General features: G+C 37.9%; 1 protein-coding gene across 2 annotated transcripts; it reads right to left on the bottom strand.

The window, feature by feature from the left end:
• Positions 1-82: 82 nt before the first annotated feature.
• On the bottom strand, positions 83-27,586 carry ANKRD40 (ankyrin repeat domain 40). Of its 2 annotated transcripts, XM_044672743.1 has the most exons (6): positions 27,349-27,586; positions 14,505-14,653; positions 13,483-13,500; positions 5,108-5,584; positions 3,708-3,889; positions 83-2,660 (listed from the first exon to the last, which is right to left on the bottom strand). In XM_044672743.1, exons 1-6 carry the CDS (start codon positions 27,480-27,482, stop codon positions 2,514-2,516), a joined length of 1,107 nt encoding a protein of 368 aa, XP_044528678.1. In that variant the 5' UTR covers positions 27,483-27,586; the 3' UTR covers positions 83-2,513. The 2 variants fall into 2 exon arrangements, with proteins under 2 accessions (XP_044528678.1, XP_044528677.1); XM_044672742.1 differs by lacking the exon at positions 13,483-13,500.
• Positions 27,587-27,646: the final 60 nt, after the last annotated feature.

Here is a 27,646-nt window from a genome sequence, read left to right as displayed (position 1 = left end):
TCCCCCCCCCCCACCCGCCCCAGACTTTCCCCTAGTTTACTTGCTTTTGTCAAGAACCAGGAATGAAATAATCCAGGCTTCAGGCAGTTAATATTTAATTTTAATAATACTCGTTATGTTTAAATAGTCAGCAATGCATGAAGAGAAAAACCTTCAGATGTTTATACATGGTGTGAACACATGCTTTAATTATGCAGTTGGGGGAGATTCACAGTTAACAAAGCTAAAAAAAATCCTTGTTATAAATTACACAAAGCATATAAAAATATTTCTCTGAATGCATAGATTAAGACATTAAACTCACCTACCAGCAACTCTGCATTATAATTCAGATGCTAAATGTGAGTTTTAACCAACTGACCATACACAAGTTTTCGGAAGAGATCAGTTTAGGATAAGTCTAGAAGAGGCCAATAATAAATAAACCTTTGGGTCCCCAAGTCCCTTTGTTTTGACTGTTTTTGGAGCTGACTGAAGGCAAGAATAAGCTTGAGAACTACCCTGGGTTGTGTCTACCTGTCGCTACATTGGAAAGACATGTCCAGCCACCAACTCCTACCACAAATGGCTGGAAGACTTTTATTCCAAGTAGGTCTGAGGTGAGAGGTAATCCTAGGCTTATTTCCTCTGCTAGAGACCTGGCCTGAATCATATCGGTACAATGTTCATTCAATCTTTTTTCAAAGCAAACAAAGAACGGTTAGTATTTTTAGATAAATTCACTTTCCAGTTGGCTGAAGCACAAGGGAGGTCTCTACCCTAAACCACTTAGGAGAAAGTAGGTAAGTAATAAATAACCTTCATTCTACTATACAAACACCTAGTACAAGGGTAAGTCACAATCAGTAATTTGGTAGGACAAGAATTTTAGTTGCGCAACAGACTGACATAGTATTAAGCTGGCCTTGAAAAACACCTCAACCCAGCTTCAGCATTTAGGTAGCAGCAGGAGGCCATTACCTCAGGACAAAATTCTATTCCACTGACATCTTTTGTACATTCTCACTAAATTGTAGTGTTCCAATAAAATTAAGTTAACACAGTTAGGAAGTTAAGTTTCTTTGGAAACTATAGGCACTATGGGGAAAAAAGCTTCCTAAGACAGCAGGGATGCCACTCAACAGCTGGCTTCCTGTCCCCCACCATCTTGTTTGTTTAAGTGTGCTAATTCTTATTTCTGAAGTTAAGCTGTTAGTTTAAACAAGACAGTAGCTTTTCTTTAGCACTAAAGATACTGGAAGAAAAAAAGAATCTTGAATTAATCCATTAAAAAATTCTTATGCCATGCACAAGAGTTTAATCAGTTTTTCTCAATTAACTTATTCCAGAAGGTCATGTGAGGCTTACAATTGGCTTTAAGTAGAAAAACACAAAACTCAAAGACCCAACATAATTTGCTTACAAAAGCAACAAAGAGTTTCAAGTTGCATAGAAATTCTAATAATTTTAAAATAACCTTTATTTTTGATATAAAAATAAAGATGCCAACCCCTTTTCTGCCATGTTTTTCACAATAGCCTTCAAAATAACAACAGAACAGCCTTAAAATTGCTTTTCAATTCTAATGGAAAATGAAGGCCAAGACCTTGGGACTGCAGCATTTGGGCTCTTTTACATGTTGAAATTAAGCATGTCGATGACAGTAATTGCTTCATGGAGTAAAAAATCTGGTTGTTCTTTTAGGAAGCATTAGAGAGACCTCTAGTGACCACTAAGAAGGGAATACTGAGAGACCAATTTTCTAGGCAATGATTTTCATACTGTGAACAGACAAGTGGTCACGAATGGGTTTTTACAAAGGAAACCAGGAGGGAAGCTATTTTGGTCAACAGCATATTTACAACTAGGGTATGTTATACTGTAGCCTTAAATACCTTTAACCTGAGTAACATTTACGAATACATTACCTTATACCTGCAAGTCACATAAATTCGTCTGTCTAGTACCTGTACGCGCCCCCAATGTATACTGAAGCTTTGAAACGCTGTCCTCAGCCAGACAGATTTTTTCAGGCCAGGCCCTACTCCATTTAGCTCATACTAAATGGGAGCTGTGTGCATTCACCACCAGGAAAGGAGCATTACCTCTCATCAAATTAGTGTTTAAGAGTCTGGTATAGGAATAAGCTCCACCCTCTGCCCCTTTGCCTGGGGGATCTTTCATTTTGCAGATAAAGAAACCTTTAGATTTTGTCTCTCTGGGCAACTTTTCAGGGATTTGAAGCTTTAAGCAAGGAGTTTGTGCACCAAGAGACAAGGAAGAGCAGCACCACTGCTTGTGGGGTCAGGGTTTCTACTTGGTCAGAACAGGTTACTGAATCTGCCCTGCAATTGTCATTGAGGGCTATAGGGCAGAACTGTGTTAGTATGCACTATGCTGGGGTACCTGTGACCCTCTCAGGTAACTGTGCAGAAATGAGGGCATTAGTCTTGATTTTTAGATCAACGGTCTGTCCTTGGTTAGGAAATGACTTGGATTATCCCAATACTCAATGGTAAGGATCCCTGATGCGGTTAGTAAGTCAGTTTGGAAGCTCTCCTATTATAGCAAGGCCTTTCAGTCAGTGTTGATGCAGCATTTCTGAACAGAAAGTTATTTTCACTTATCATTAGAACCAGTTCTAGCTCTTGGAAATCTTGAAGCCTGGCGACATCTTTGTCCTAAAACAAAAATGAGTAACAATGAATAATGGAGGATCCATTTGTTTCCATATGAATGTACAATGTGCTGCATGATGCCCACACCCTGGCACTTCTTCAGTTCCAGAAACGAGACAAATCTCCACTGCCAGTGATCAGGGGTTAAAGGAAGTACAGAAGGGGCAGCTAGTTGGCTCAGTAGATAACCAGGCCAGGAAAAAAAAGAGGTCCTGGGTTCAAATGTGACCTCAGACACTTTCTAGCTGGGTGACTAGGCAAGTAATTTATCTTCCATTGCACGCTTTTGCCTTGGAACTGATATTACTATTAATTTTAAGAGAAGGTAAGGGTTTAAAAAAAAAGCAGAGAGGAGAGTTGAGACAGCAATCAGGGTTACATACATGTATATATTAATCATAGCATTTATGTAATGCTTTAAGGTTTGCAAAGTGCTTTGCATTTACCATTTGATCCTTGCAGCAATCTGAGAAGGTAGATGCTAACATCAAGAAGAGACAACTAAGGCTTACGGAGGTTAAATAACTTGTCTATGGTCCCAAAGTTAGTACAGGTCTGCTATGGAATTCAAACTGAGATCTTCTTGATTCAGAGTCTGAGATCTTCTTGATTCAAAGTCTCACAATCAAATCCACTGCACCACAGTGAGCACATCAGCTCTCCCTGAGCATTCTGTTAAGCCAGGGAACCCAAAAGTACTGGTGGTTATGTGCATATCTTAAAATACCTCAAATGATCTAACTTTTAAACACTAGAAGAGGGCACTGAAATCAGTTCATGAGGGTAGCTGAAAACAAATGACCATTAGGACAGGTTCAGCTGATTAGCTAATTTAGAACATTCTCCTTCACGTCTTCAGGGATGACAGACTATCTCCAGACTTGATAGATAGAAAAGAATTTAGAGAAATATGGCCAAGCTAATTTTCAACCCAATATTCTTCTATTTAGGTTTCACACAAAGCCCAACAAGAATGGGGGGAGGGGGAGTATCAATGTAGCATTCTGACTTCAAAAAAACAAGTACTCAAACCTGACCCCACATTCTTACCTTTCTTAACAAAGTATTTGGTAACTTTCTGATCTTCTCCACTTGTTCTGGATTAACCCCCAGTTCACAGCAACTCACTCTGAGCAATTCCTGGTAGGTGAGTTCTTGTCGATCAAGTTCAATCTCAATGAAGTCATTTTCTCGAAGAGATGGATTCTGAATTCTCACCTTGAGTACCAGCTCTTAAAAAAAGGTAAAAAAGGTACTTTAAAAAAAAAAAAAAACCAAATCGCTGCCTTCTAGGAAAAAATCCAACTCACTGAAAATGCTCTTTATATATAGTTTATCCCATTTAATTTCAAATCTTCCTCAGATGAAATTTCTGTTCCTGAAGCTGTGCAGGTTAGTGATGCAACTCACCACCAAGCAAATTTCTGATTTCCAGTCCTGGCTACAACTTGTCACAACTCATGGTAGAACTCTTATGTGCTAAAATATGGATCCTAATAGAAGTAATTTTGATCAGCTCATCATCAAAGTAGCTGAAAATCATTATGTTATTAGAATATACACATGAATAGCTTTTCAGAAAATTTCCCTTTTATAAAGATCTACAGGACTCAGGAATTCCAGAATTATGGGAAAAGAATTCTATTAGAATGTATTCTCCTAGAGGGAAGGGCCTATTTTCATTTTGTTTTTTTCCTCTGCTGGAGACATAATACATACTTAAATGTTTGTTTTCTGCACTGAATTGTATAGCTGATTTACTATGGAATCTTGGATGAGTTTCCATGACCAGCTCTGTATCAAACTGAAAGAAATGGTATACCCTAAAAATATCAATTATTACTGTATAATCTGTGCTGTTGTCTTATATATTACAAAGGACAAGGCTGAATGTCAGCCATTAAAAGCTTATAAACAGGTTTAAGAAGAAGGTTACTAAAGGGTGGGAGGAAAAGAAGGGAAAGAAGGTAGGTAGGTAAAAAGTAGGGGGGGCTAGCTGGTTACTAAGATTAGCTTAAGCAGAAAGTATGCAGAAGCTATCAGAAAGAATGTGTCAAATCTTCAATTAAATAAAAATTTTAAGAAGAATGTATCAAATCTCAAAATGATGAATCACTAAAAAAGAGGCAATTTTGCTATGTAAAATCTTATCTCAGATTAATATCAATCACAGAACTATAAATATAGATCCTTGGTTTTAAGGGCTCTCCTTAGAAACTTTGGTCTTCTTTCCTCTGCCCCCATCAATTTGGGGCCTTGTTTTATGAAAACCCATGACAGCTATTTCTGTTTATTTACTTGTTTTCTTTTGCATGTGCCTATGTAGTAGCCTCATAGTACACTTGTACCATCATTACCAGCAACCTTGGTACTTCACAAAGGAGTAGATGATGAAACACAGGGTCTGTACTATTTGCCTGGTCCTAAGAGCAGGTCTACTAACAAGTTACCTTGCATATTAAATGGAAAAGCTCCAGTGAAGAAAAATGGCTGGAATGCTGGTGTTGGTCCTGTAAAAGTCCCATTCTGTTGATCCAGAGACACGGGTGGCTTGGGTGTGACTGGAGAGAATAAGGAGCGATTGTGACTCACAGGTGGTTGACAAACAGGCCCAGGTTTTGTGCTTTCTGGTTTTCTAAATATGGCAGAGGGGACAGACATATCCCCATTCTGGACTATTGCCAAGGAGGTATGGTCATGTGAAAAGGACCCTAGACGAGATGTTTCACCAGGTGGTACTGAGGGAAGTGAATGATCTGCTGGAGGTGATGCTGGAGGTGTGGAGGACCTCCCATTTTGCAGTTGAGCCGAACCATCTGATGTGGTGGTATAGGTAAAAGGGAAAGGGGGGTTAGCCAAATAATTGGGAACAAAGGGCAGTTCTGAATCTTTCTTCAGCTCTGGAAGGTCATCATCATCATCTTCCACTGAAAAGGAGAAAGAAACACCATTAGGAAACTAGGTACATGACAAATACTTTGGCCAGTGATTATGTTACAAGAATTCCCCACCCCCCATACTGGGTTTGCTGTTTTTCCCTGGAAGAAATCATGGAATCAAACTGACTTCACCCACTATGACTATGGCATTTCAGTGAGGCTCAACAATCCTACTCCTACTTTTATTAACTCCTTGTTTATTCCCTATAGTATCTGTTCCAAATCTTTTTTTCCCCTGAGCTCTTCCCCCAAACCATTCCTCAGCAGTTGTAGCAGATGACCTGGCTTCCTACTTCACTGAGAAGACAGCCCATCTGGCATGGGATCCTTAGTTTCACATTCCTCAAAACTTCTTAGCATCATCGTTCACACTTTTGTCCTCACTAATCATAGAAAAAAATCTCTCTACTCATTGGCAGATCCTGATCCAATGAAATCCTATAAAGGCCAGACTGGCAAGTAGAATCACAGTGAGGGAGGGAATAGGCCTTAACCTACTGCCTTCCCTTCACCTCATCCCCAACCGTGGCTGTCTAAAGCCCATGTGGCAACTGTGGGAAAGAGGGGCATGACTGTTTCTTGGATGTGAGTCACCAAAAAGTCTTCCAGTAAGATGAAAGGCCACCCAGGTTTTACCATCATCTACCATTTCACTATGCTTTCTAGACCTTCCTTGGGCAGTCCCCTTATCTGGTGGTATCTAAAGACCCCTAGGTCTTGCCATCTGCTGAATCTTTAATAGATTCTGGGGTCTTTCCAACCATCCTAAATCTGACCTCTTTAGAAGCCATGTCTTGTTTTTTCCTATTTGTATCCTTAGCACTTAACATAACACTTGGCATATAGTAATGACTTTTTTATTTTATTTTTATTTTTAAATATTTTTCCATGTTTACATGATTCATTTTCTTTCCCTCCCAACAAGCCAATTCTATTGGGTTGTACAAATGTTATCACTTGATACACCTACTTCCATATTCATTTTTGATATAGTGATTTTCTAAACCCCAAATCACATACCCATATATACATGTGATAAATGACATCACAGGTTTTGCTTTTGCATTTCTACTCCCATAGTTCTTTCTCTCAATGTGGACAGCATTCTTTCCCTAAGTCCTTCAGGAGTGTCCTGGCTTGTTGCATTACTACTAGTAGCAAAGTCCATTACATTGGATTGTTCCACGATGTTTTACTTTTTGTATACAATGTCCTCCTGGTTCTGCTCATTTCACTCTGCATCAGTTCACTGAGGTTCTCCCATAGAGTAATTTCTTAATAAATATATTTTTCATTCATTCATCCAGCCATTCCTTCCGTCATTCCATCCCACTTCCCTCCAGACCCTTTTTTCAGCAGTCACATCCTTTCTCACATCCTCAATCTCTCTTTTCACTGACCCCTCATTTGAATGTACTTATTCAGGTCTTCCCAGTTCTAAAAATTCTTTCCTTTGACTTCACCCAATTACCATCTTATCTCTCAGCTCTCCTCACTGCTAAACCTTTTTAAGAGTTGTCTACAATGAACATTTCTTTATCTCTTACTCATTCTCTCCTTAACTCCATGTAATCTGGTTTCTACCTCCACACTATCAAAAAATCATTTCTCAGCGAAGCTAGGTGGCTCAGCAGATAGAAAGCCAAGCCTAGAGATGGCAGATCCTAGGTTCAAATCTGACCTCAGACACTTTCTACCTGGGTGATCCTGAACAAATCGATTAATCCCAATTGCCTAGCCCTTATTGCTTTTCTGCCTCAGAACCAATACTTAGTATTGATTCAAAGACAGAAGATAAGGGTTAAAAAAAAAAAAGGCTTCCTCAAAGATCCACTACCTTTAGTCATCAAATCCAATGACTCTTCTTCAGTTCTCATCCTCCATTACCTCAGCAGCTTTTTGAAAGAACCTGTCATTACTTCCTATTGTGTATACTTCTTTGGTTTCAAAGAAACTGTACTTGGATTTCTTTTACCCTATCTCTATAAGACTGCTTCTATTCTGTACTCTTCACTGCCTATTCGTTCTCCTTTCAAACCTGTAACATAGGTACATCTCAAAGGTGTCCTCAACCCTTGTATCTTCTCTCACCTTTAGTAATATCATTCTCTTCCATGACTTCAGCTGCATCTATGCAGAAGATTATTTATTCTCTGTCCTCAGTCACCTCCAAACTTCCCTACTGACCTACCTCCTTAGCCTCACTCTCCCTTTCTTCAAAATCTTGACTCTTTAACCAATTCAAATGTATTCTGTTCTCTGGTCTTGAATCTTGCCCCACCAACTTAGTGCTGCTCTTCTCATTCTGTACTTCCACCATTGATTACTCCCAGCCCTACCCACTTCTGCTCCTTTTTCAGTGTTATAGAATGTGTCTGAAGAAAGTTGTGCAATGATAATGGCTGAAGTCACTAGAACTTTGTGTTTCCCAGTCTCAACTGTCCCTTTGCTTCTGCATGACAATCCCTTCACTTTTCTTTACAGGACTCTCTATTGCACTCCACATAGTGGACAGACCTTTTGCTGGTCCTCCCAATTCCCTCTCAGTAAAGGGATTTACTTCATAGTCCACTAAGGCTACCCATTACAAATCTCCTTTTTCCTCCTTTGTTCTGGCCTTAGAAGATAAAGTGGTCCTTTCTCCTTGCCAATTCCAGCCCCTTTACTTGTACAGAGGGATTCCATTCTTCTCCAGGCCCCTCCTTTCATCATCTCTTCTCTCTCCTTAATTTTAATTTCTCTTCATTCCACAGGTTCCTATCCTGCCACCTATAAAAAAGCCCACCCCACTCTCCTCTATCCTTAAAGACCCTTACCTTGACACAATCATACCCTCAGGTAGCATCCTATTTCTCTCCCTCCTTTCAAAGCCAAACTCCAAAAAAAGCTGTCTTCTCTCTGTTGCCTTGACTTTCTCACTTCCCCAGTCAAGTTGGTTTTCATCTGTACACTTGTCACCAATGATCTCTTTATTGCTAATTCCAATGTCTTTTTCCCAGTCCTCACACTTCTTGACTTCTTTGTAATGTCTGGGTTTTTTACTACTATTTTTTCAATTAAAAATTTATTCTTTTTCCCCTCTCATTTCCCTCTTCCATTGCAAAAAAAACCAAAACACAAAAAACACCTTGATAAACAAATAGGAATAGTTACTCAAAACAAATCTCCACATTGGTCATATTCATTCTCATCCTGAGTCCATCAGGTGAAAGGTAGTATGCTTTGTCACTGGTCCTATGGCATTGTGGTTGGTTACTGCATCGATAAGAGATCTTGAGTCTTTCAAAGTTGTCTTTGCAATGTAGTTGTTACTATATAAATTGTTCTTCTGATTTTGCTAATTTCACTCTATCTTAGTTCATGTAAACCTTCCTAAGTTTCTTTGAAACAATACCTTCCACATTTCTTATAATATAACAGTATTCCATTACATTTATGTATCATAATTTATTTGGCCATTCCCAAATATATGAAAGTTCCCTCAGATTCTCATTCTTTTCCACCTCAAAAGGAGCTATAAATATATTTTTATATCCTTTTCAAAATAGCATTTTTTCTCCAATTACATGTAAAAGCAATTTTTAACAGTTTTTTAAAATTCAAATACAAATTCTCTCCCTCTTACTCTTCCCCCTCCCTCTCCCTGGGATGGCTAGCAATTTAATATGTTATAAATATGCAATCATGCAAAATATATTTCTATAATAGTTATGTTGTGAAAGAAAACAGACCTACAAAGAACCCACACAAAAAAATAAAGTGAAAAATATTATGTTTCAATCTGCATTCAGACTTAGACCAGTTCTTTTTTTTGGAGTTAGATAGCATTTTTCACCATGAGTCCTTTGGAATTGTCCTGGATCTTGCTATTGCTGAGAATAGTTTATTTTTACATTCTTAAAATTGTTTTTTTAGGACTACTCCCTCCTTAATCTTCTAAGTCTCTCTCCCCATCTTTTTCCTATATACATGTTAAGTACCCAACACTGTGTGTGGATGTCTATATCGTTCCCTCCTTTGACCAATTCAGATTGGAAATGAAGTTATGAGGAGCATCTGCTTGCCTGAATCTTCTTTGTATAAGTAGATGTCTACTTGAACACTCTGATTATGTGAAATAATTTTCACTTCCTACCTAGTATACTCCTCTTCTCCTCTCTTTCCATTCTTCTCTTAAGGTCATCAAGATATCACAAACTACTTCCAATCTTTGCCTGAGGAGAAGACTCTCTATGATAAAAGGGGATACATTTATCATCTCCCCAGATATGAATGTAAGTAATTTATCTTTGTTTAGACCTTTATCATGATTCATTAATGTTGACCTCTTTATTTTTCTTCATTCCTAAGGGTTTGTAATTCTGAGTTTCTCTGAAGCTCTGCCTTCTTTTCTCTCCCCCACTCACTCTTACTTCCATCCCATCCCCACCATCATCATCACCCTCCCACCCCCACCCCTGGCACCCAGAACACAAGGGAAAACAAAATCCATTACATAAATATATAGTCAACCAAAGCAAATTCCACATAGACCATATCCAAAAAAAACCAGCTGTTTTATTCTACATTGACTCATTCATCTCTCTATCAGGAGATAGCATGTTTCATCATTAATTCTCTGTAATCCTGATAAGAGTTTAACACAATAATATTCTTTCATCTTTATATACATACTTTGTTCACCCATTCCCTAATTTATGGGCACCCCTACAGATTTCCATTCTCAGCCACCTCAAAAAAACTATAAATATTTTTATATATTCTTAGAATTTGTTTCGCTTAGGACTAATCCCTCCTCTAATCTAACCTCTCTCTAATTGCCCCTCTCCATTTTTCTCTTATTTCTCTGTTGAGTTAAATGTATTTTTGAACCTGACTCTATATGTATGTGAATACAATTCCTTCTTTTGGACTGTTCAGATGAGTTCCTTTTCAGTTACTACATAGATGTCTACTTATACATTCTGATTATATGAGATAATTTTCCCATACCTTTCCTCCCCCACCCCTTACTCTCAATGTATTCCTCTTCTCTTCTTTCTTCATTCCTAAGATGATCAAGATATAAAAGAACTAGGACAGCTGGGGGGTAGCACATTGGATAGCACATTAGGTCTGGAGAAAGAAGGACCTAGGTTCAAATGTGACTTCAGACACTTCGTAGCTCTGTGACCCTGGTCAAGTCACTTAACCCCGATTGCCCAGCCCATGCTGTTTTTCTACCTTGGAACCAATACTTACTATTCATTCTAAGACAGAGGGTAAGGGTTTAAAAAAAAAATGACATAATAGAACTATTCCCAGACTTTGTCTAAGGTAGACCCCCAGACCTTGTCTAACTGGACTTCCTCTGAAGGTCCCTGAAGATGATAAGGTTTAGAAAGGATACATCTATCATTTTTCCATAATTGAATGTAAGCAGTTTATCCTCCTTGTTTAGTCCTTTATCAATTTATTCATGTTGACCTTTTTATGTTTCTCTTCATTACTGTATATGAGCTTCAAAGTTTGGATAATGACTTAGTCTTTTCATCAGGAATGCTTTGAAGTCTTCTATTTCATTAAAGATCCATTTCTCCCTGTAGCATTAAACAGTTTTGCTGGCTGTTATTCTTGGGTATAACCCATGTGATATTGGAAATTTGGGAGTCCTTGAACTAATTTTGAGGTCCCTGATCTAAACTTCCTGTGGACATTTAGGGCTCTTTCAAATGACATTTCCCAAGGGCCAACTGGTTTCCTCTCTTACATAATCACATAGATAGGAGGATAAATAGTGAAAGACTTGATGGGTACTTCCTTTTTGGTGATCTTGAGTGGAGCCAGGATGGGAGGAAAAGGTAACAGGGCCTGCAAATTTTAAACTAACTCTTAATATGGCACATGGCTTCATTTTTCTAATGGCTGTTAATAAATCTTTAAAAACCATAATATTTTAAAATCTATCCTTTTATATCCATTTTATTTCTTACCCCTAGTATCATTTGCCTTCTGGAATATTGTATTCTAAGTTCTCCACTCTTTATCATGGTGGCTGCTAAATCATGTTTGATCCTGACTGGCTCCTCAGTACTTGAATTCTTTATTTCCAGCTGCTTCCAGTACTTTTCATTTGACCTGGAAGCTCTGGATTTTGCCTATGATGTTCCCAGTAGTTTTCTTTTTTAATTCAGACAATGAGAATTGGATTCTTTTCATTTTCTCTTTGCCCTCTGGTTCTATGAGATTTGGACATTTTTCTTTTTAAGATTCTTGAAACAGGATGTCTGACTCTTGTTTTGGCACTCAGGCGGTCTGATAATTCTTAAATTCTTTTCTTCTCAATCTGATTTCCAGGTGAGTTGTTTTGCTATAAGATACAAGACATTTTTTTCCAATCTTTTGATTCTGTCTTAATATTTCTTGTAGTCTCATCAAGGTTTTGTATGATTTATGTCAAGCTGCTAATTCCTTTTCTAATACTTTCTTCTATTGCTTTCAGTTCTTTTCCACTTTTTCCTTCAAGTACTCTCATTTCATTTATAAAAACTTTTAAGAAAATTATTCTTAAAACTCTTGCCTCAGGCAGCCAGATAAAGAGTCAGGCAAGAGATCCTGGATTCAAATCTGACCTCAGACACCTCCTAGCTGTATGATTCTAGGCAAGTCACTTAAGCCTATTGCTTAGCCCTTACTATGCTTCTACCTTGGAACTGATACACAGTATTGATTCTAAGATGGAAGTTAAGGGTTTAAAAAAAAAAAACCCAAACAAAAAAAAAAAAAAAACACTTGCTTCATTTACTCTAGGAATTCTCAGTGAGTTTGTATCCAAGCTGTGTTTTCCTCTGAAGTTTTGCTTGCAGATGTTTTGGAATCATTCTCTTCTTCTCTGTTTGTGTCTTGAGTTTCCCTGCCACAATAAGAGCTCTTTTGGTGGGATTTTGTTTGTTTGCTCATTCTTCCAGTCTAAATCCTGGCTTTAGATTTGATATTAGGTTAGGGTGTTCGCCACACTTCTGGAGGAAAAGTCTAAGCTGATCCTGTTGACTGCGTTCTTGGCATAGTGAGAATTGTATTATTCTAGGCCCTTAAGAACAGGTTGTGTTTCCAAGTAGTCTGAGCCAGATCAAAATCTGACTGCTGCCCCTCTGGTCTGAGCCCTTCAAATCCTAACTTATGTCTGGATCTAGGCAACAGGATAATGCTTCTGGATCTGGCCCCTATCAGCCAGCTAGAAAACTGCTGGTTCAGAGTGATAGAACTACAGGTTCTCCTTTGGTCTGGGAATCATTCCTGCCATGATTATTCTTCTTTGAGCTGGGTGAGATGTTAGAACTGACACCTCACTCCACTCTTAGGGTTTGAGCCACACCATTGCTTGTTGCTTCTGAAACTTTCCTCCTTTCTTGGTATACCACTCAGGGCCTTCCAGGCCTCCCTACCAAGGACCTATAGGTTCCCTTCTTAGTCTGCCTTTTATCTGTGACTTGGAACTAAGAAATGGTCAACAAAGCTACCAGTTGGCACCTGTCCTCAGTGTTGGTATACAGCAATGGATCTGGTAGTGTCAGGATATAGTCTGGAACCCACTCTTACCTTTGTCCAGCATTATATTAGGCAAGAATATTCCAAACTCAGTGTACTCCTAGCTTGACCTTCTCCCCAGTGTCCACAGACCTGGGATGTCAACCAGGGATAGACAAATTGTGACTTTTTTCTAACTTTCACTATCATGGCTTAATCTTGCACATTTTTTGGTGTTTGGAGTATTTTTTGGTGAGTGGAGCTCACTGTATTGTTTCTTGCCACTCTGCTATCTTGGCCCGTCACTTCTATCTGAATGTCCTAGTAGGTCCTCAAACTCAACATGTCTAAAATCAAGCTTATTATCTTTCCCTTTGTACTTGGGTCTTCCTTCTTGACTTCATTATTTCTATTTATAGCAATAGCATTTAGCCGTCTCTCATGTTCAAAACCTTGAGTCATCAAAAAATCTTTTAATTTTCTTTTTTTCCTTCTCATATCCAATCAGCAACCAAGTCCTGTCAATTTCATCTCTGCAACAGCTCTCACATTCATCTCTTTTTCCAACTGTAATCATTCTTGGACAGGCCCTCATTACCACCTGCATGGACTATTGCAACTATCCTCTAACAGTTCTTCCTGCCTCCATTCAGGAGTGAAATAATTCATAACACTGGAAGAATGATCTTTCTTATAGATAAATGTAATCATGTCCCACCTCTGCTATAAAAAAACCCTCCAGTAGCTCCTTATTATTATTATTATTAAGCAAGGTTCAAACTCCTTTGTTTAGGCATTCAAGGCCCTCTTCAATCTGGTATTGCCTCTCTCTTTGCCCTCATTTCCCTCTCAATGCAGTCAAACTGGATTCCTCTCTGCTTCCTGAATTTGTTGTGAAAATGCCTACCTGCACGTCTTTGCTCACTTTTTCTCAAGCTTACAATGACTTACTTCCCTTTCCATGTTTCCTGCTAAATTCCTACCCATCCCTTAAATTCTAATTCAAATGCTACCTCTTTTATGAAAAAGGCTTCACCTTCATCCCCTGTTAGTGTCAACTTGCCACCTTGGATCTTACATAACACTGAATTAATACATAATACAAAATTAACAGTTTTGTATGCTATATATAATAATCATCTACGTTTGTCTTTTACCCTTTCTATTAGAGAATAAACTCTTAAGTAGACAGAAAATGGGTCTCATCCAAACTTCATGCCTTCCCCAATATGTAATATAATACTCTGCACATTTCCCCAATATGTAATACAATAATCTGCAGTATGCAGTTGATAAACATTCATAAATGGTTATTTAATATAGCCTACAGCACAGAAAACAGGATCATGAGCCAAAACTGAGGTTGGACATAATCAGAAGTAGCTCAGTGGTCCAGACTCACCTCCCATAATTTTCCTGATATCTCTTCTTGATGTCAGTTGGACTGGCATTTCCCCTTTTGTGGTAAGAATCTCTTTGTCAGCTCCTGAGTTTAGCAGGTAAGAGACTACCTGACCATGATTTCGTTTGCATGCCCAGTGCAAACAGGTCCTAAATGATGGAGATAACAGTGATTTGAAAGAGGCTGAAGGAAGAATTTGAGATTTTGAAATGATTTTTCACAAATTATTAACATAAATAAAAATTTAATTATGAGAAGAGCATTGCTAACATCGAGAGCCTAAAAATCTACTAAAAAGCTAAGTGCCCAAATCATTTTTGAAAAATTATGTTTACTAGGTTAAATTTTTGTGGCCCTTAAAAAGTATTTCAGATACATCAACTGTACTCAATTATTTTTCCCAGATCACCTTCCAGTAGTCTCAATTTGGTCATCACTCAAATTACTTTTGACAAAAGAATTTTGTTTTAAAGGGAATGAAAGAGCTCTCTTCCTTTTATTTTTCTCTTCCCTTTAAATGAGAACTTTCTTAATTATTCTCTTCTTTTAATGGTAATCATAATCTTTTCCCAATAACTTATATGAGGATTCATTTTAGCTTAGTTTTTAGTATTATAAATATGAAATCCCTGTGCACTGACCCTGTGCACTGACCAATGAGTGGATATATATTGGAGGAAATGAATGACATCAATTTTACATCATTGCTAAAAAAGAAAACATAAGAAAAAAAAACAAGTTGTAGGCAAACTGAAAGATGGCTCACAGGATTTACTTGGAGAGACAAATAAAGGGGTTGATTTTATTTAGTTCCACAAGCAATAAGAAACATCATTTTATGGCTATTTATTGCAAAGATCTTGTCTGCAAGAAGACCATCATGAAAATAAATGCAGCTTATGTGCATGTTGCAAAGGGTTAAGACAGAAAGAAATTCTATTAAAAACTCAAGAAGACCCTGCAGATTAAATCAACATGTATTTAAAACTCAGTGCCTTCAATAAAAAAATGGGCAAAAGAGCAGTGAAAATATATTAGATAACACAATTCTAGTGCAAAAAAAGGAGTCAAAGGCTTTTTGACTATATAAGAAACCTTATGTCTACAACCAATGATTTTTTTTTAAATAAGAGGAATGAGAGGTGTTGAGTATAGTGAAAACAAATAACATAAAAAAATTCTGCTTATATTGTAACAGACTTGTTACCAATATGCTTAATCAGTCACTTGTATACTATGACCATTGACTTGTTGGAGCCAAAATCAAAATACCAAACTAGAAAAACAAAAATGAGAAAATAAGGCATACATAATAAAGCAACTCCAACCTGACTTATAAACGAGCTATTGATGATGAAAAATGTGAAAAAACTAAGAACTGACATTGCTGACCATTATCATTTTCTAAAGAATTTTAATCATTTTAAACCAATTGCTAAAACAAGGAGATGTAAAGACCCCAGAAATTGCCTTACCAATCAATATTTGCTCTTTGTGCCAAGCAAAGAGCCACAGTAGCCAAGGACAACACCAATTTAGGATATACTCATTTATTAGGTCTTATGGAGAAAGACGGAATAAAGAAAAAAAGAAGAGGAAGGCAACTGGACTAAATTATAAATACACAGGGAAGCTCTGTGGTTGAGGCAAGATAATTTTGAAAGTGTCAAGAATGCAATTCTCAAGATATTTGAAAAGAGAAGGATGCCAAAGCCTTGAAAAACAGTTTTGGACTTGTTCCAAAAAAAGAAAAGGTGACCAAGAGAATTAAAAACCATGAACTATATATCTATTTTCTCATTTCTACAAAATATTTAAAAGAATAACCTACATTTACATCAAGAGCATCAATGATGCATGTATGAGAAGTAAACAAGTTAAGTAGGCTTTTGCAAATGATTTTCAATAGCAGACCACATTTTTGGTCATACAACTGACTGAAAGAGTTGTAATGATATAAGATGCTACTGTGTTTATTGTGTTAATTATAAATAAGTAACTCTAAAAGCTCTATTCCAACAAGACTTTTTTTCATGAACGCTAAACTCGTATAAGTCTTTAAAAGAGGTAGCAACAGTTTAACTTTAACTTTTAAAGAATTGACTTTAACCATAGTCTTGCAGATCACTGATAATAACTGAGGAATAAAAAAAGGAAGATCCATGCTTACCAAAAGTGTTTGTCATTGTCACAGAGGATATTCAATATACAGAAAAGTCCTCTTGCTTGTAGTACTTGTTTGCAGTTTATTGTAATAATGGCATCAAAACTCAACATTGTAGAGCTTCCTAAATGAGATCTCTCATCACTCAAAAGTGTTCAACCTAACTATCCACAAAGGAAAACCAAATCAATATGGAATGTTTATTGTCCAGCTTTTGATATGCAGTTGGGAGGATAACCTTTGTTTAGTTCCTGAACCTACTTTAAGCATGGACAATGAGGTGAGCCCAGAATTGAAAAAAGGAGGCAGGACTGAGTTTTGGGAATTTGTATACTGCTTTTAACAGTCTCAAAGTTTCTCCCTGAAACAAAAGGAAAAACAAATTTGAACACCAATAGCCTTAAAATAATGCTATGTAACTCCTAGTCACTGTATATCTTAAAAGAATTAAAATCCCCAAAGGCAATGGAAGACATATTGGATATAAGCAAGTAGCAACATATTACCAACCAAATTTTACATGAGGAAAGTACTGCAAAAGGATGTCACTTGAGAAGTATATGACTAGAAAAGGTGATCCAGTTATGTAGTAAGGGCTAAGGGAAACTGAGGGACAGGTAGGTAGCATGTGTGCTCTCTTGGTACCCACAAAAATGTCAACAGACTTAGAGGAAGCCCCAGACAGCCTGAATAGAACATTTATAGAAAGGCACTGACGAGAGTGGAAAATAATGAAAAAGAAGAATTGTGATTTGTATGGCTAGAAGTATTGTCCATACAATTAGATTACACGTCTTTGGAAGTAATAACTTCCAGGAAAATAAAGCTGATTCAATTTCTTGCATATTTACCTGTTATTCTTTTCCCAAAGGTACATAATGTATCAACCACTTAATAGCAAGTCAATGTCTAGGTTATAATTTCCAAATAAATTTTGTAGTTAAATGCAAATAAACTAACAAAATATCTCCCTAACCATTACATATTCTTCTAATGTATTCTGCCCATTTCTACAAAAGCAATTTCTGAATAACTTATTTAGACTAAAGAGTAAGGTATGATTTGAAGAGCTACTACTGGCTTAGTGTTGGATAGAAATGTAATTAGCACATAGACATCTTACCCTGCCTAACAGAAATGAAAGAATAAATAATATCTACTGAAGTAATCCCCAGTGGTTACAACAGAATGCATATTATAGGTATAAAAAGTAAATTATTTAACCTGCTTTGATGTATCCCACTTTCCCTTGTCATATTAATGAACTGAAATAAATGACTGCAAAGTCAGACTGAATATAGATGTGCTAAACAATGGTGGTCCCACTTCTGGGACAGTGTTAGGGTACTACTTTGAAGAGTAAAGTTTTATAGAAAAATCCATTTGGCTCCTAGGAAGAGTTTAATTTACCCTTAGTTTAAACAATTCCTAAAGAGGTCAGCTGCTGACTATTGCAGACTTATACTTTACCAATATCACTTATTATCTTATCCAAATGCCTTTGGGTTATAAGCCACTGAGTCCTATCATAGATTGAATGTTATTTTGGGGAAATAATCATCTATTGATTTTGGTGGCCAGAAAAAGGAAGAGTACTTCTAATCTTATCTAAGGGAAACTTGTTAGTAGGATGGTGCCATGCATTCTTGATTCTAATCAGTTAAAGTAACTGTATATTGCATACATGTAGGTGACTTGAAAAGTGAGCTAAGTGAGCACTTCTAATGGAGTATGATGAGAAAAACATATCCCATTTAGAAGTAAAGTATTCACTCGCCAGAGGTAAATCATCTGTTTGCACAAGTTTGAAGATGAAGGAGACAATTTACTGCTGGTATACCTGTGATCACACCACTGGGCAAAACAACTTGCTAAAACAAGAAGACAAGAAAATAAGGATGCAAAGTGAGGTTAAGTTGACAAGACTTAGCAATGTACAATTGTAAAAGCTCCTTGTACCTAGGCAGTATTTTACACTTTTGCATGTGCCATTACACTCATTGCTTGACATCTAAAAGGGCATACATTGTGTCTGAATTACAACTGAGGTGGGAATCAATTTTGAAGCCTTAACTCTTAAAATTTTTAGATTTGTAGTTAGAACATCACAGTATAGTGAGTTTTTCCCTGAGTCACTAAACAATGCTCATTATTGCTAATACTGTACCCGGCAACAAATCTCTTATCATTCTCTCCTACCTCTCAGTTCTAGACCAGGATTTTTAAATGCCTGCTTCAGAAACTATAACTGGAAGTTCTATTGGTATGTCAAATGAGTCTCCTCTACCCAAATCTATTTCTCTTCTGACCTTACTATTTTGTTTTTTGTTCATCATTATTCCAGTTATTTGAAATATGATGAGAAAAATATGCTTCCTTTGGAAGTAAGAAATTCACTCACTGGAGATAAACTATCTGTTTGCATAAGTTGGAGGTGAAGGACACAACTTACTGTTCCTATACCTGATCATACCACTGGGCAAAACAATTTCTTAAAACAAGACAAGAAGAGAATCTGGATGCAAAGTGAGGTGAAATTGACAAGACCTGGATCAAGTTTCAGTCCTACTTCTCCCTCCATACCATCTATTAACAACTCCTGTCAAGTCAACTACTGCTCCTGTCCACTGCCTACACCATATAATTTAGGCTTTCATGTCCTCTTGTTTGGGACTGTTGTGCCAGCTTAAATTAACTTAAAAAACTTCCAATTCATCCTCCACACTGCTGACAGTTTAATAACTGCATCATGCCTCTACTTGAAAACTTTTTTAACAGTTTCACACTGTTTACCAAGTCAAGTGGAAAATTCTTATCTTAGTACAAAAAGCCTTCTTTTCCTAATCTGGCTTCAATTCACTTTTTTGGCTCTTTCATATGACTGCTCCTTACCTTCACAGACCTTCAATGTTAAAGGTGATTACTACTGTGTCTTTAATCAGTGTTCCCTATGCTTAGACCCTTCTTATCCGCTCTTACCATCTCTTACAATGAAAATTTAACCATCCTTCAAGGCTTTACTCAAATGTTAATTTTCCATATAGCCTTCTATAATTTCACAATTCTAATTTTCTTTTAAAGTTTAATAATACCATGTACTTCTCTCAAGTATTTTTTTACATCTTGGAGAGGAAATAAGAAGTATATCTTTTCATTTCTGTGTCTTTATCAGTGATTATATGTTCAATAAATCTTTAGTGAATTTGTAAAAATGAGGAACTTAGGGTAGTCACCATTGTTTCATTCTTAATAGATTTTTCTTAGTCATACTGAATAAATGTGAGTGTGTCTTAAATGCAAAAATTGAAGAGGAAAAAAAATCCCCTATAAGGAAAAAGAAAAAGGATATTATGTTCTCTGCTCCACTTCCCTTTGCCAAAGCAAATCAAAAGAATTTTCAAAAGCTTGTAAAAAGTACTAGAGGGAGCCATGATGGTGGAATTACTGGCAGCCACGCAGCTGAACTCTTGAATATTCACCTCCAAACAATGTTTAAAATAATGCCCCAAATCAAATTTTGGAGCAGCGGAACCAACAAGAAGTTAGAGTAAAACATTTTTCTAGCCTAAGAAAACTTAAGAGGCTGACAGAAGTCTATGACAACAGGGTGGAGACCTGTTTGGAGCCCCCACCCAGCAGTGGCAACAGCAGCCTCAGCAGCAGCTCCCAGGGGTCCCAGCCCAGAGGCAATAAGGGCATCAAACAACTGGTTAGAAAAGAGATTACAGGGGACCCTTTGCTGGGACTGGGGCACAGCTGGTGATTATTGGCAACTCTACTGTCCATATGTAGTTCTGGGTTATAATTCCAGGACAGAGTGAGGCACTGAAGGTTAATCACAAGGAAGCAGAAGCCCCAGTCAGATAGGTCCAAAGCAAAGAGAACACTGGCCCAGATGGCCTCAGGGACCACAGGGTCTTTCTGGGTAAAGGCCAGAGTTCTGATCAGGAGAGGAGTAACTATATCTCTCCCAGGATAATATCCCCTTGTGAGCACAAAAAACCTATAGATCCCTAGAACTACCTTTGAAAACAGCAGCATGAAAAAGCCTGAAGCTTGGGATAGTCTGAGGGAATCCCCCCCCACACACACACACACACACACTCTCTCTATCTAAATAGGCTGGAAAAATTAACAAACCAACAAAAGAATTTGACCATAAAAAGCTACTACATGGCAGGGAAGATCATGATGCCATGATGTAAACTCAGAAGAAGACTACAGCTAAAAAAAGTCTCAGAAAAATGTTGGACACAAATGAGATAAAAAGTGCTAGAGAAAAAATTGGATAGGAAAGGAGAGATGCAAGAAAATTCTGAAAAGTAAATTAATAGCTTGGTAAAGAGGCACAAAAATACTGACGAAATGAACATCTTCAAAAGCAGAATTGGCCAATTGGAAAAAGTAGTATAAAATCTTGTTGAAGAAAATAATTATTTAAAAATTAGAATTGAACAAGTGAAAGCTAATGACTCCATGAGACATCATGAAACATTCAAAGAAAAGTCAAAAGAATGAAAACCTAACAGAAAATGTGAAGTACCTCATTGGAAAACCAAGTGTCCTACAAGAAAGATCCAAGAAAGATCATTTAAAAATTACTGGACTTGGGGCAGCTGGGTAGCTCAGTGAATTAAGAGCCAGGCCTAGAGACGGGAGGTCCTAGGTTCAAATCCGGCCTCAGACACTTCCCAGCTGTGTGACCCTGGGCAAGTCACTTGACCCCCATTGCCTACCCTTACCACTCTTCCACCTATAAGTCAATACACAGAACTTAAGGGTTTAAAATTAAAAAATAAATAAATAAATTTAAAAAAAAATTACTGGACTACCTAAAAGCTATGATCAAAGAAAGAGCCTGGGCATCATATTTCAAGAAATTATCAAGAAAAACTGCCCTGATATCTTAGATCCTGAGGGATAAATAGAAATTGAAAGAATCCATCAGGATATTCCATAATGAAAACTACCAGGAATATTACAGTCAAATTCCAGAGCTTGTAGGTCAAGAAGAAAAAATATTACAAGCAGCCAGAAAGAAACAATTCAAATATCGTGGAACCACAGTCAGGATCACATAAGAATTAGAAGCTTCTATGTTAAAGGGTAGAGAACTTGGAATATAATATTCAAGAAAGCAAAAGAGCTAGGATTACTACCAAGAACAATCAACCCAGCAAAGTCAAATATAATCTTGGGGGAGGGGAGGTTAAGGATAGGGGGATGGATATTTAACAAAAGAAAGGACTTTCAAACATTCCTGATGAGAAGTCCAGAGCTGAATAGAAAACTGACTTTCAAAGAGAAGACTCAAAAGAAGCATAAAAAGTAAACATTAAAGAATAATAATAAAGGACTCAATAAAGTTAAATTTACATTTCCATATGGGAAGATGATACATGTAACTTCTATGAAAATCATTATTGTTATTGTTTAATCATTTTTCAATTGTATCTGACTCTTTACAACCCCATTTGGGGATTTCTTGGTAAAGATACTAGAGTAGTTTGCTATTTCCTTCTCCAGTTCATTTTATAGATGAGGAAACTGAAGTAAGCAGGGTTAAGTGACTTGCCCTGGGTCACACAGTTAGCAAGTGCCTGAGAGCAGAGTTGAAACTCAGAAAAGAGGAGTTTTTCTGACTCTAGGCCTAGGGCTCTACCCACTCCCCACCTAGCTACCCTTTTCATCATTTAATTAGGGAATTAAAAGGAGTGTACATAAACAGAAGGCACTGGTATGAGTTGATTATGTTGAAATCTCTCCCAAAAAAAATGAAGAAGTGAGAAAGAAAGGAGAAGAGGAAAAGGGTGAGGCAGAGTGGGGAAAATATTCCTCACATAAAAGAAGCATGCAAAAAAGAGCTTTTTATGATGGAGGGGGAAATGGGGTGGGCAAGGTTTAAACCTCACATCAGAATTGGTTCAAAGAGGGAATAACACACACATACACACACACACACACACACACACACACTCTCTCTCTCTCTCTCTCTCTCTCTCTCTCTCTCTCTCTCTCTCTCTCTCTCTCTCTCAGTTGGACATAGAAATTTAATTTACCCAAGAGAGAAACAAGAATAGAAGGGGATAAGAAAAAGGGGAGAGGGGTGTAGTAAAAGGGAGGGCAGATTAAGGGAGGTAGTGGTTAGAAGCAAAATAAAATTTTGAGAAGAGGCCAGGGAGAAGAGGGAGAGGGAGACAGAGACAGAGAGAGAGAGAAAGAGAGAAAGAAGGGGGGAAAGAAGGAGGGAGGAAACAAGGGAGAGAAAGAGAAAAAAGAGAGAGAGAGAAGAGAGAGGAGGGAGAGAGGGATGAAGACACTGAAGAAAATGGGATGGAGGGAAATATAGTTAGTAATCAATTGTGATTGTGAATGGGATGTGCTCATAAAAAGGAGCAGATAACAGAATGGACTAGAAACCAGAATCCAACAATATGTTGTTTACAAGAGACACACTTGAAACTGACACACTGAGTTAAAATAAAGGTCTAGAGCAGAAATCTAAAATGTTTCTGCTAGAGTAAAAAAATATAGGGGTAGAAATCATAATCTCAAAGCAAAAGAAAAAATAGACCTAATTAAATGAAATAATCAGGGGAACTACATTATGCTAAAAAGGAACCACAGAAAATGAATATTGAAAATTTTTGCATTTAATTTCTTTGATTAAGGCCTCATTTTTCAAATATATACTGAGTATAGAACTGAGTCAAATTTATGAAAACAAGAGCCATTCCCCAATTGATAAAGTCAAAGACTATTAACAGGCAGTTTTAAGAAAAAGAAATCAAAGTTATCTATAGACATTTGAAAAAATGCTCTAAATCACTACTGTTTAGAGAAAAGCAAACTAAAACTCTGAGGTAACATCTCACATCTATCAGAAATAACAGATGCTTGAGGAGGTGGGGGGGGGGGAAAACCCAGGTACACTAATGAACTATTGGTAGAATTGTGAGCTGGTCTAACCATTTTGGAGAATAATTTGGAACTATTCCCAAAAGGATATTAAAAAAATACAAACAACTCTATATTCCCCTTGTCTCAGTAATACCACTGTTTGATCTGTATCCCAAAGAGATCAAAGAAAAAAGGAAAAAGGCATTTATGTACAAAAATGTTTATATCAGCTCTTTTTGTAGTGGCAAAGAATTGGAAACTGAGGGGATTTTTATCATTTGGGGAACTGGCTGAATAAGTTTTGGCATATAATTGTGATGAAGTATAATGGTGCCATAAGAAATTCTGAGGGAGATGATTTAGCAACAACTATATGAAACTAATATAAAGTGAAGTGAAAAGAACTGGGTGATCATTGTGCACAGTAAGAGCTAGTTTGTAACAATGTTCAACTGTGAATATTTTACCACTCTGATCAATACGATTCAAGACAATTCCAAAGGATTCATGATAAAAAACTGCTATCCACTGCTAGAGAGAAAACTGATGAACTCTGTGTGCAAACTGAAGTTTTTTTCTTTTAAAATTTTGCCTTTTTTTGAAATATGGTTAATTTAGAAAAATCTTTCCTATCATTTCACATGTATAATTGATAATCATATTGCTTGCCTTCTCAGTAAGTGTAGGAGGGTGGGAGAGAATTTGGAATTCAAAATTTAACAAGAAAAGAATGCTAAAAATAAATAATAAATTAAAATATTTTTTAAAACCCTAAAAATAAAAATAACTAGAAAAAAGCATAGAGGAAGGAGAATTGCTTGAAAATCATGCATATAGAATATTCTTTTGCCATGCCACATAACTGGCTTATTTCTAATGCTGACAACAGAAAAACAGTAAGAAGGTGGCATCACTGCACATGATAACTTATCTGATGCTTATGCAATTAACTTGCACTCTCCCTTCTTTAAACTACTTTTGAATGATTTAGCATGATGTCCTAGTTTATTTGTCCCCCCCAGGAGAAGGTAAGCTCATTGAGGGCAAAGACTTTTGTCTCTATTTCTACCACCTAGTAGAAGCATAGATTTGGGAACCATAGAGATCACTTCAAGCTCTAGCCTACTTGCTCTTTCTCATGAATAATGTTACATTTCCCATCTCCCTACCTTTGCATGGCCTATCTTCCTCCTCACACTTTCCTCTTAGAAGTTCTAGCTTCCTTTAAAAGTTCAGCTCAAGTAATACCTTCTACATGAGGTCTTTTCCAATCCTATCCCTAAAAGTCAGTGTTCCCCCAACACACACAAATTATCTTGTACAAAATTTTGTGTTTATTTATATGCATTCTTATTGTTTCCTCTAATAGAATGTGTGCCTCTTTAAGGCAGGGATTGTTTCATTTTTGTCTCTGTATCCACATGAAACATAAAATTGTCTGCAACAACATAAAAATGCTTAATAAATATTTAACATGTGCTCAAAGGAATAATGAACTGGAGGAATTCCATGTGAACTGGAATGACCTTTAGGAATTGATGAAGAGTGAAAGGAGCAGAACCAGAAGAATATTATACACAGAGATTAATACCCTGGTAAAATTGAATGTAATGGACTTCTCTACTAGCAGCAATGCAATGATCCAGGACAATTCTGAGGGACTAATGAAAAAGAACACTTTCCACATTCAGAGGAAGAACTGTGGGAGTAGAAACACAGAAGAAAAACATCTGCCTGAACACATGGGTTGATGGGGATATGATTTGGGATGTAGACTCACGACCACCCAGGGCAACTATCAATAATATGGCAATAGGTCTTGATCAATGACACATGTAAAACCCAGTGGAATTGCATGTCAGTTGGGGGAGGGGGATATGGGGGAAAGAAAAAACATGAATCATGTAACCATGGGGAACTTTTCTAAAAAATAAAAAAATTAACAAATAAATAAACAAATGAATGGATGGATTTTTAGCAGACTGATCTGAAGATCTTCATTTTACACCTGAGGAGACTAAGGTCCAGAGCCATCTTAGAATCAATACTATATAGGCATAAGAGCTAGGTAAAGGGGTTAAGTGCCTTGTCCAGGGGCACACAGCTAAGAAGTATCTGAGGTCACATTTAAACCCAGGACCTCCACTCTCTAGGCCTGAGCTTAGAATTTCAATCCACTGAGCCACCTAGCTGCTCAAGAGCTTTTGATATCAAACCCAAAGTGGAGAAGCAGGTTAAGGAAGGTTCTACTTCAGAATATCTTCAAGCTTAGTTCAAAGTTCACAAAATCTACTTCTTGAATAAACAAAAAATTCTGTAAAAACTTATGATTTTGCTATGATATTCCTCCCTGAAAGCACAGATACTCCATAAATATTCATTGAAACCCAAAGCATTTAGGTCCATCACCACTCAATTTTATTCTAAATAGATTTTTTCAAGAAGTAGCACAGTATAGCAAAAAGAACACTTAAGTTTGGAGGTAGAGGACATCTTGACCTGTCTAACCTTGAGCAATTTAGATGAGCCCCTCCAGCTCTAAATCTAGGATCTAACATGAAAAAAATGATATATATTTGGGTCAAGGGGAGTCAAGAAATGTGGGGTGGGGGGGTTGTTAATAGAGCAGAAAGCCTTAGGAGCCAGAAGAAATGGGTTCAAACTGGTTCTGCCATTGGACCTGTGGAACTCTGGTTGAATTATTTAATCTTTCTAGGTCTCAGCTTCCTCACTGCAAAAGGAGTAAATTGGATTACATACTTCAAAGGTCCATTCCAGCTTTAAACCTCTGATTTTATGAACTTCTTCCTGGATTATAATTAGTAACTTTCAACTTTACTGTTAAAAAACTCTATTTTGACAAGAAAGGGACCAGTCTACTCAGCAACAGGAAATTACTCCTGCAATGAGATAACTGAGTAAAAGTACTGTGTTACAAAACCCACTTCTTTGGAAGAGAAAACCATACTCCTTGAAAATTCATTTTAGTTCTACTGCTTATTTTTCCGGGAGTCTAGCAGCTGAAGTGCCTTCAGAAAAAAAAAAAAATCAAGGCCAAAATGGGTGTGAGAGCCACCATAAAAGTAAGATCTCTTTATAGACCCTTTTAGCCTGGGGGGGGAGGGGGAGAAGAGAGGGAGACAGACAGACACACAGACACAAGGAGTCAGAGACAGACAGAGAGACACAGATCGAAAAGGTCTGAGTCCTCTTCAGTTGGGGCTGCAGTTCTCTTCCTCCCTTCCTTCCATCATGGGCCTGTAAGGTTGGCTACTACGAAATTCAATTCAACAAACATTTATTAAGCGCTTACCAAATGCAAGGAAACTGCTAGGGTGTGGGGATACAAAGGAAAAACTGAAGCTGGCCTCCCACCACGGGGAACTTTTCGAAGAGGAGATATAGGCCATATACAGGGAAAGGAGGGAACCAGCAATTATTTAAGCACCTACTACGAGCCAGGCACAGGGCTAAGTTCTCTTCAGATACTGGGAGAAGTCGGGCCACGAAGTCTGCGAATTGGAGGAGGGGAGGGTCATAACTGTCCCCCAAGAAGCCCCATGAGAAGGGGTTATACGATTTTGATGTGGGGAGGGATCTTGAAGGTGGACCCGACCCCAAATTCAGATCAATCCTGGGTACGGCAGGGGTGGTTCTGGTTTGGGGGCCGCATTTCATCGAATTTGCTGGTATTGAGCGGCAATTCCCACATGCAAGGCCCCAGGCTGGGACCCTGGGCTGCCGTCGGGGCACCGCGTCCCGGCCGGCCAGGCCACTTACCAGCCGTTGACCTCATTCTGGGAGTTCACATCCACTCCGCTCTCCACCAACTTCTGCACCTCGTGGATGTCCCCCAGGGCCGCGGCCTCCCTCAGCCTCTCCTGCTGCTCCTTCTCCTCCAACTGGGCGCTCATCTTTCCCCCAGGGCTGCCTCCTCCTCCCAGCAGCCCTACAGACCGAGCCCGCAGCAGCTAGAGCGGCCTCTGCCTGCCCTACCCTGGGCCTGGCTGCCTGCCTGTCAGCGCCGCGCCCGCCCGCGCCCCTGCCCGCGCCCTCGCCGCGGCCTCCCCACGGCCAT

The sequence above is a fragment of the Gracilinanus agilis genome, chromosome 4 (genome assembly GCF_016433145.1).
Source record: "Gracilinanus agilis isolate LMUSP501 chromosome 4, AgileGrace, whole genome shotgun sequence".
NCBI classification, from domain to species: domain Eukaryota; kingdom Metazoa; phylum Chordata; class Mammalia; order Didelphimorphia; family Didelphidae; genus Gracilinanus; species Gracilinanus agilis.
This window is presented reverse-complemented; position numbering and strand designations above follow the sequence as displayed.

Bases quoted from the DNA above. Each gene is read 5' to 3' on its own strand.
- ANKRD40 (XM_044672743.1), bottom strand. From the start codon at position 27,482: ATGAGCGCCCAGTTGGAGGAGAAGGAGCAGCAGGAGAGGCTGAGGGAG. The intron at 3,890-5,107 runs GTAACTTGTTAG...CCTTTTTTTAAG, and splicing joins TTTTCCATTTAATATGCAAG to AGCTGGTACTCAAGGTGAGA. The intron at 2,661-3,707 runs GTAAGAATGTGG...TTTTTGTTTTAG, and splicing joins CAAATACTTTGTTAAGAAAG to GACAAAGATGTCGCCAGGCT.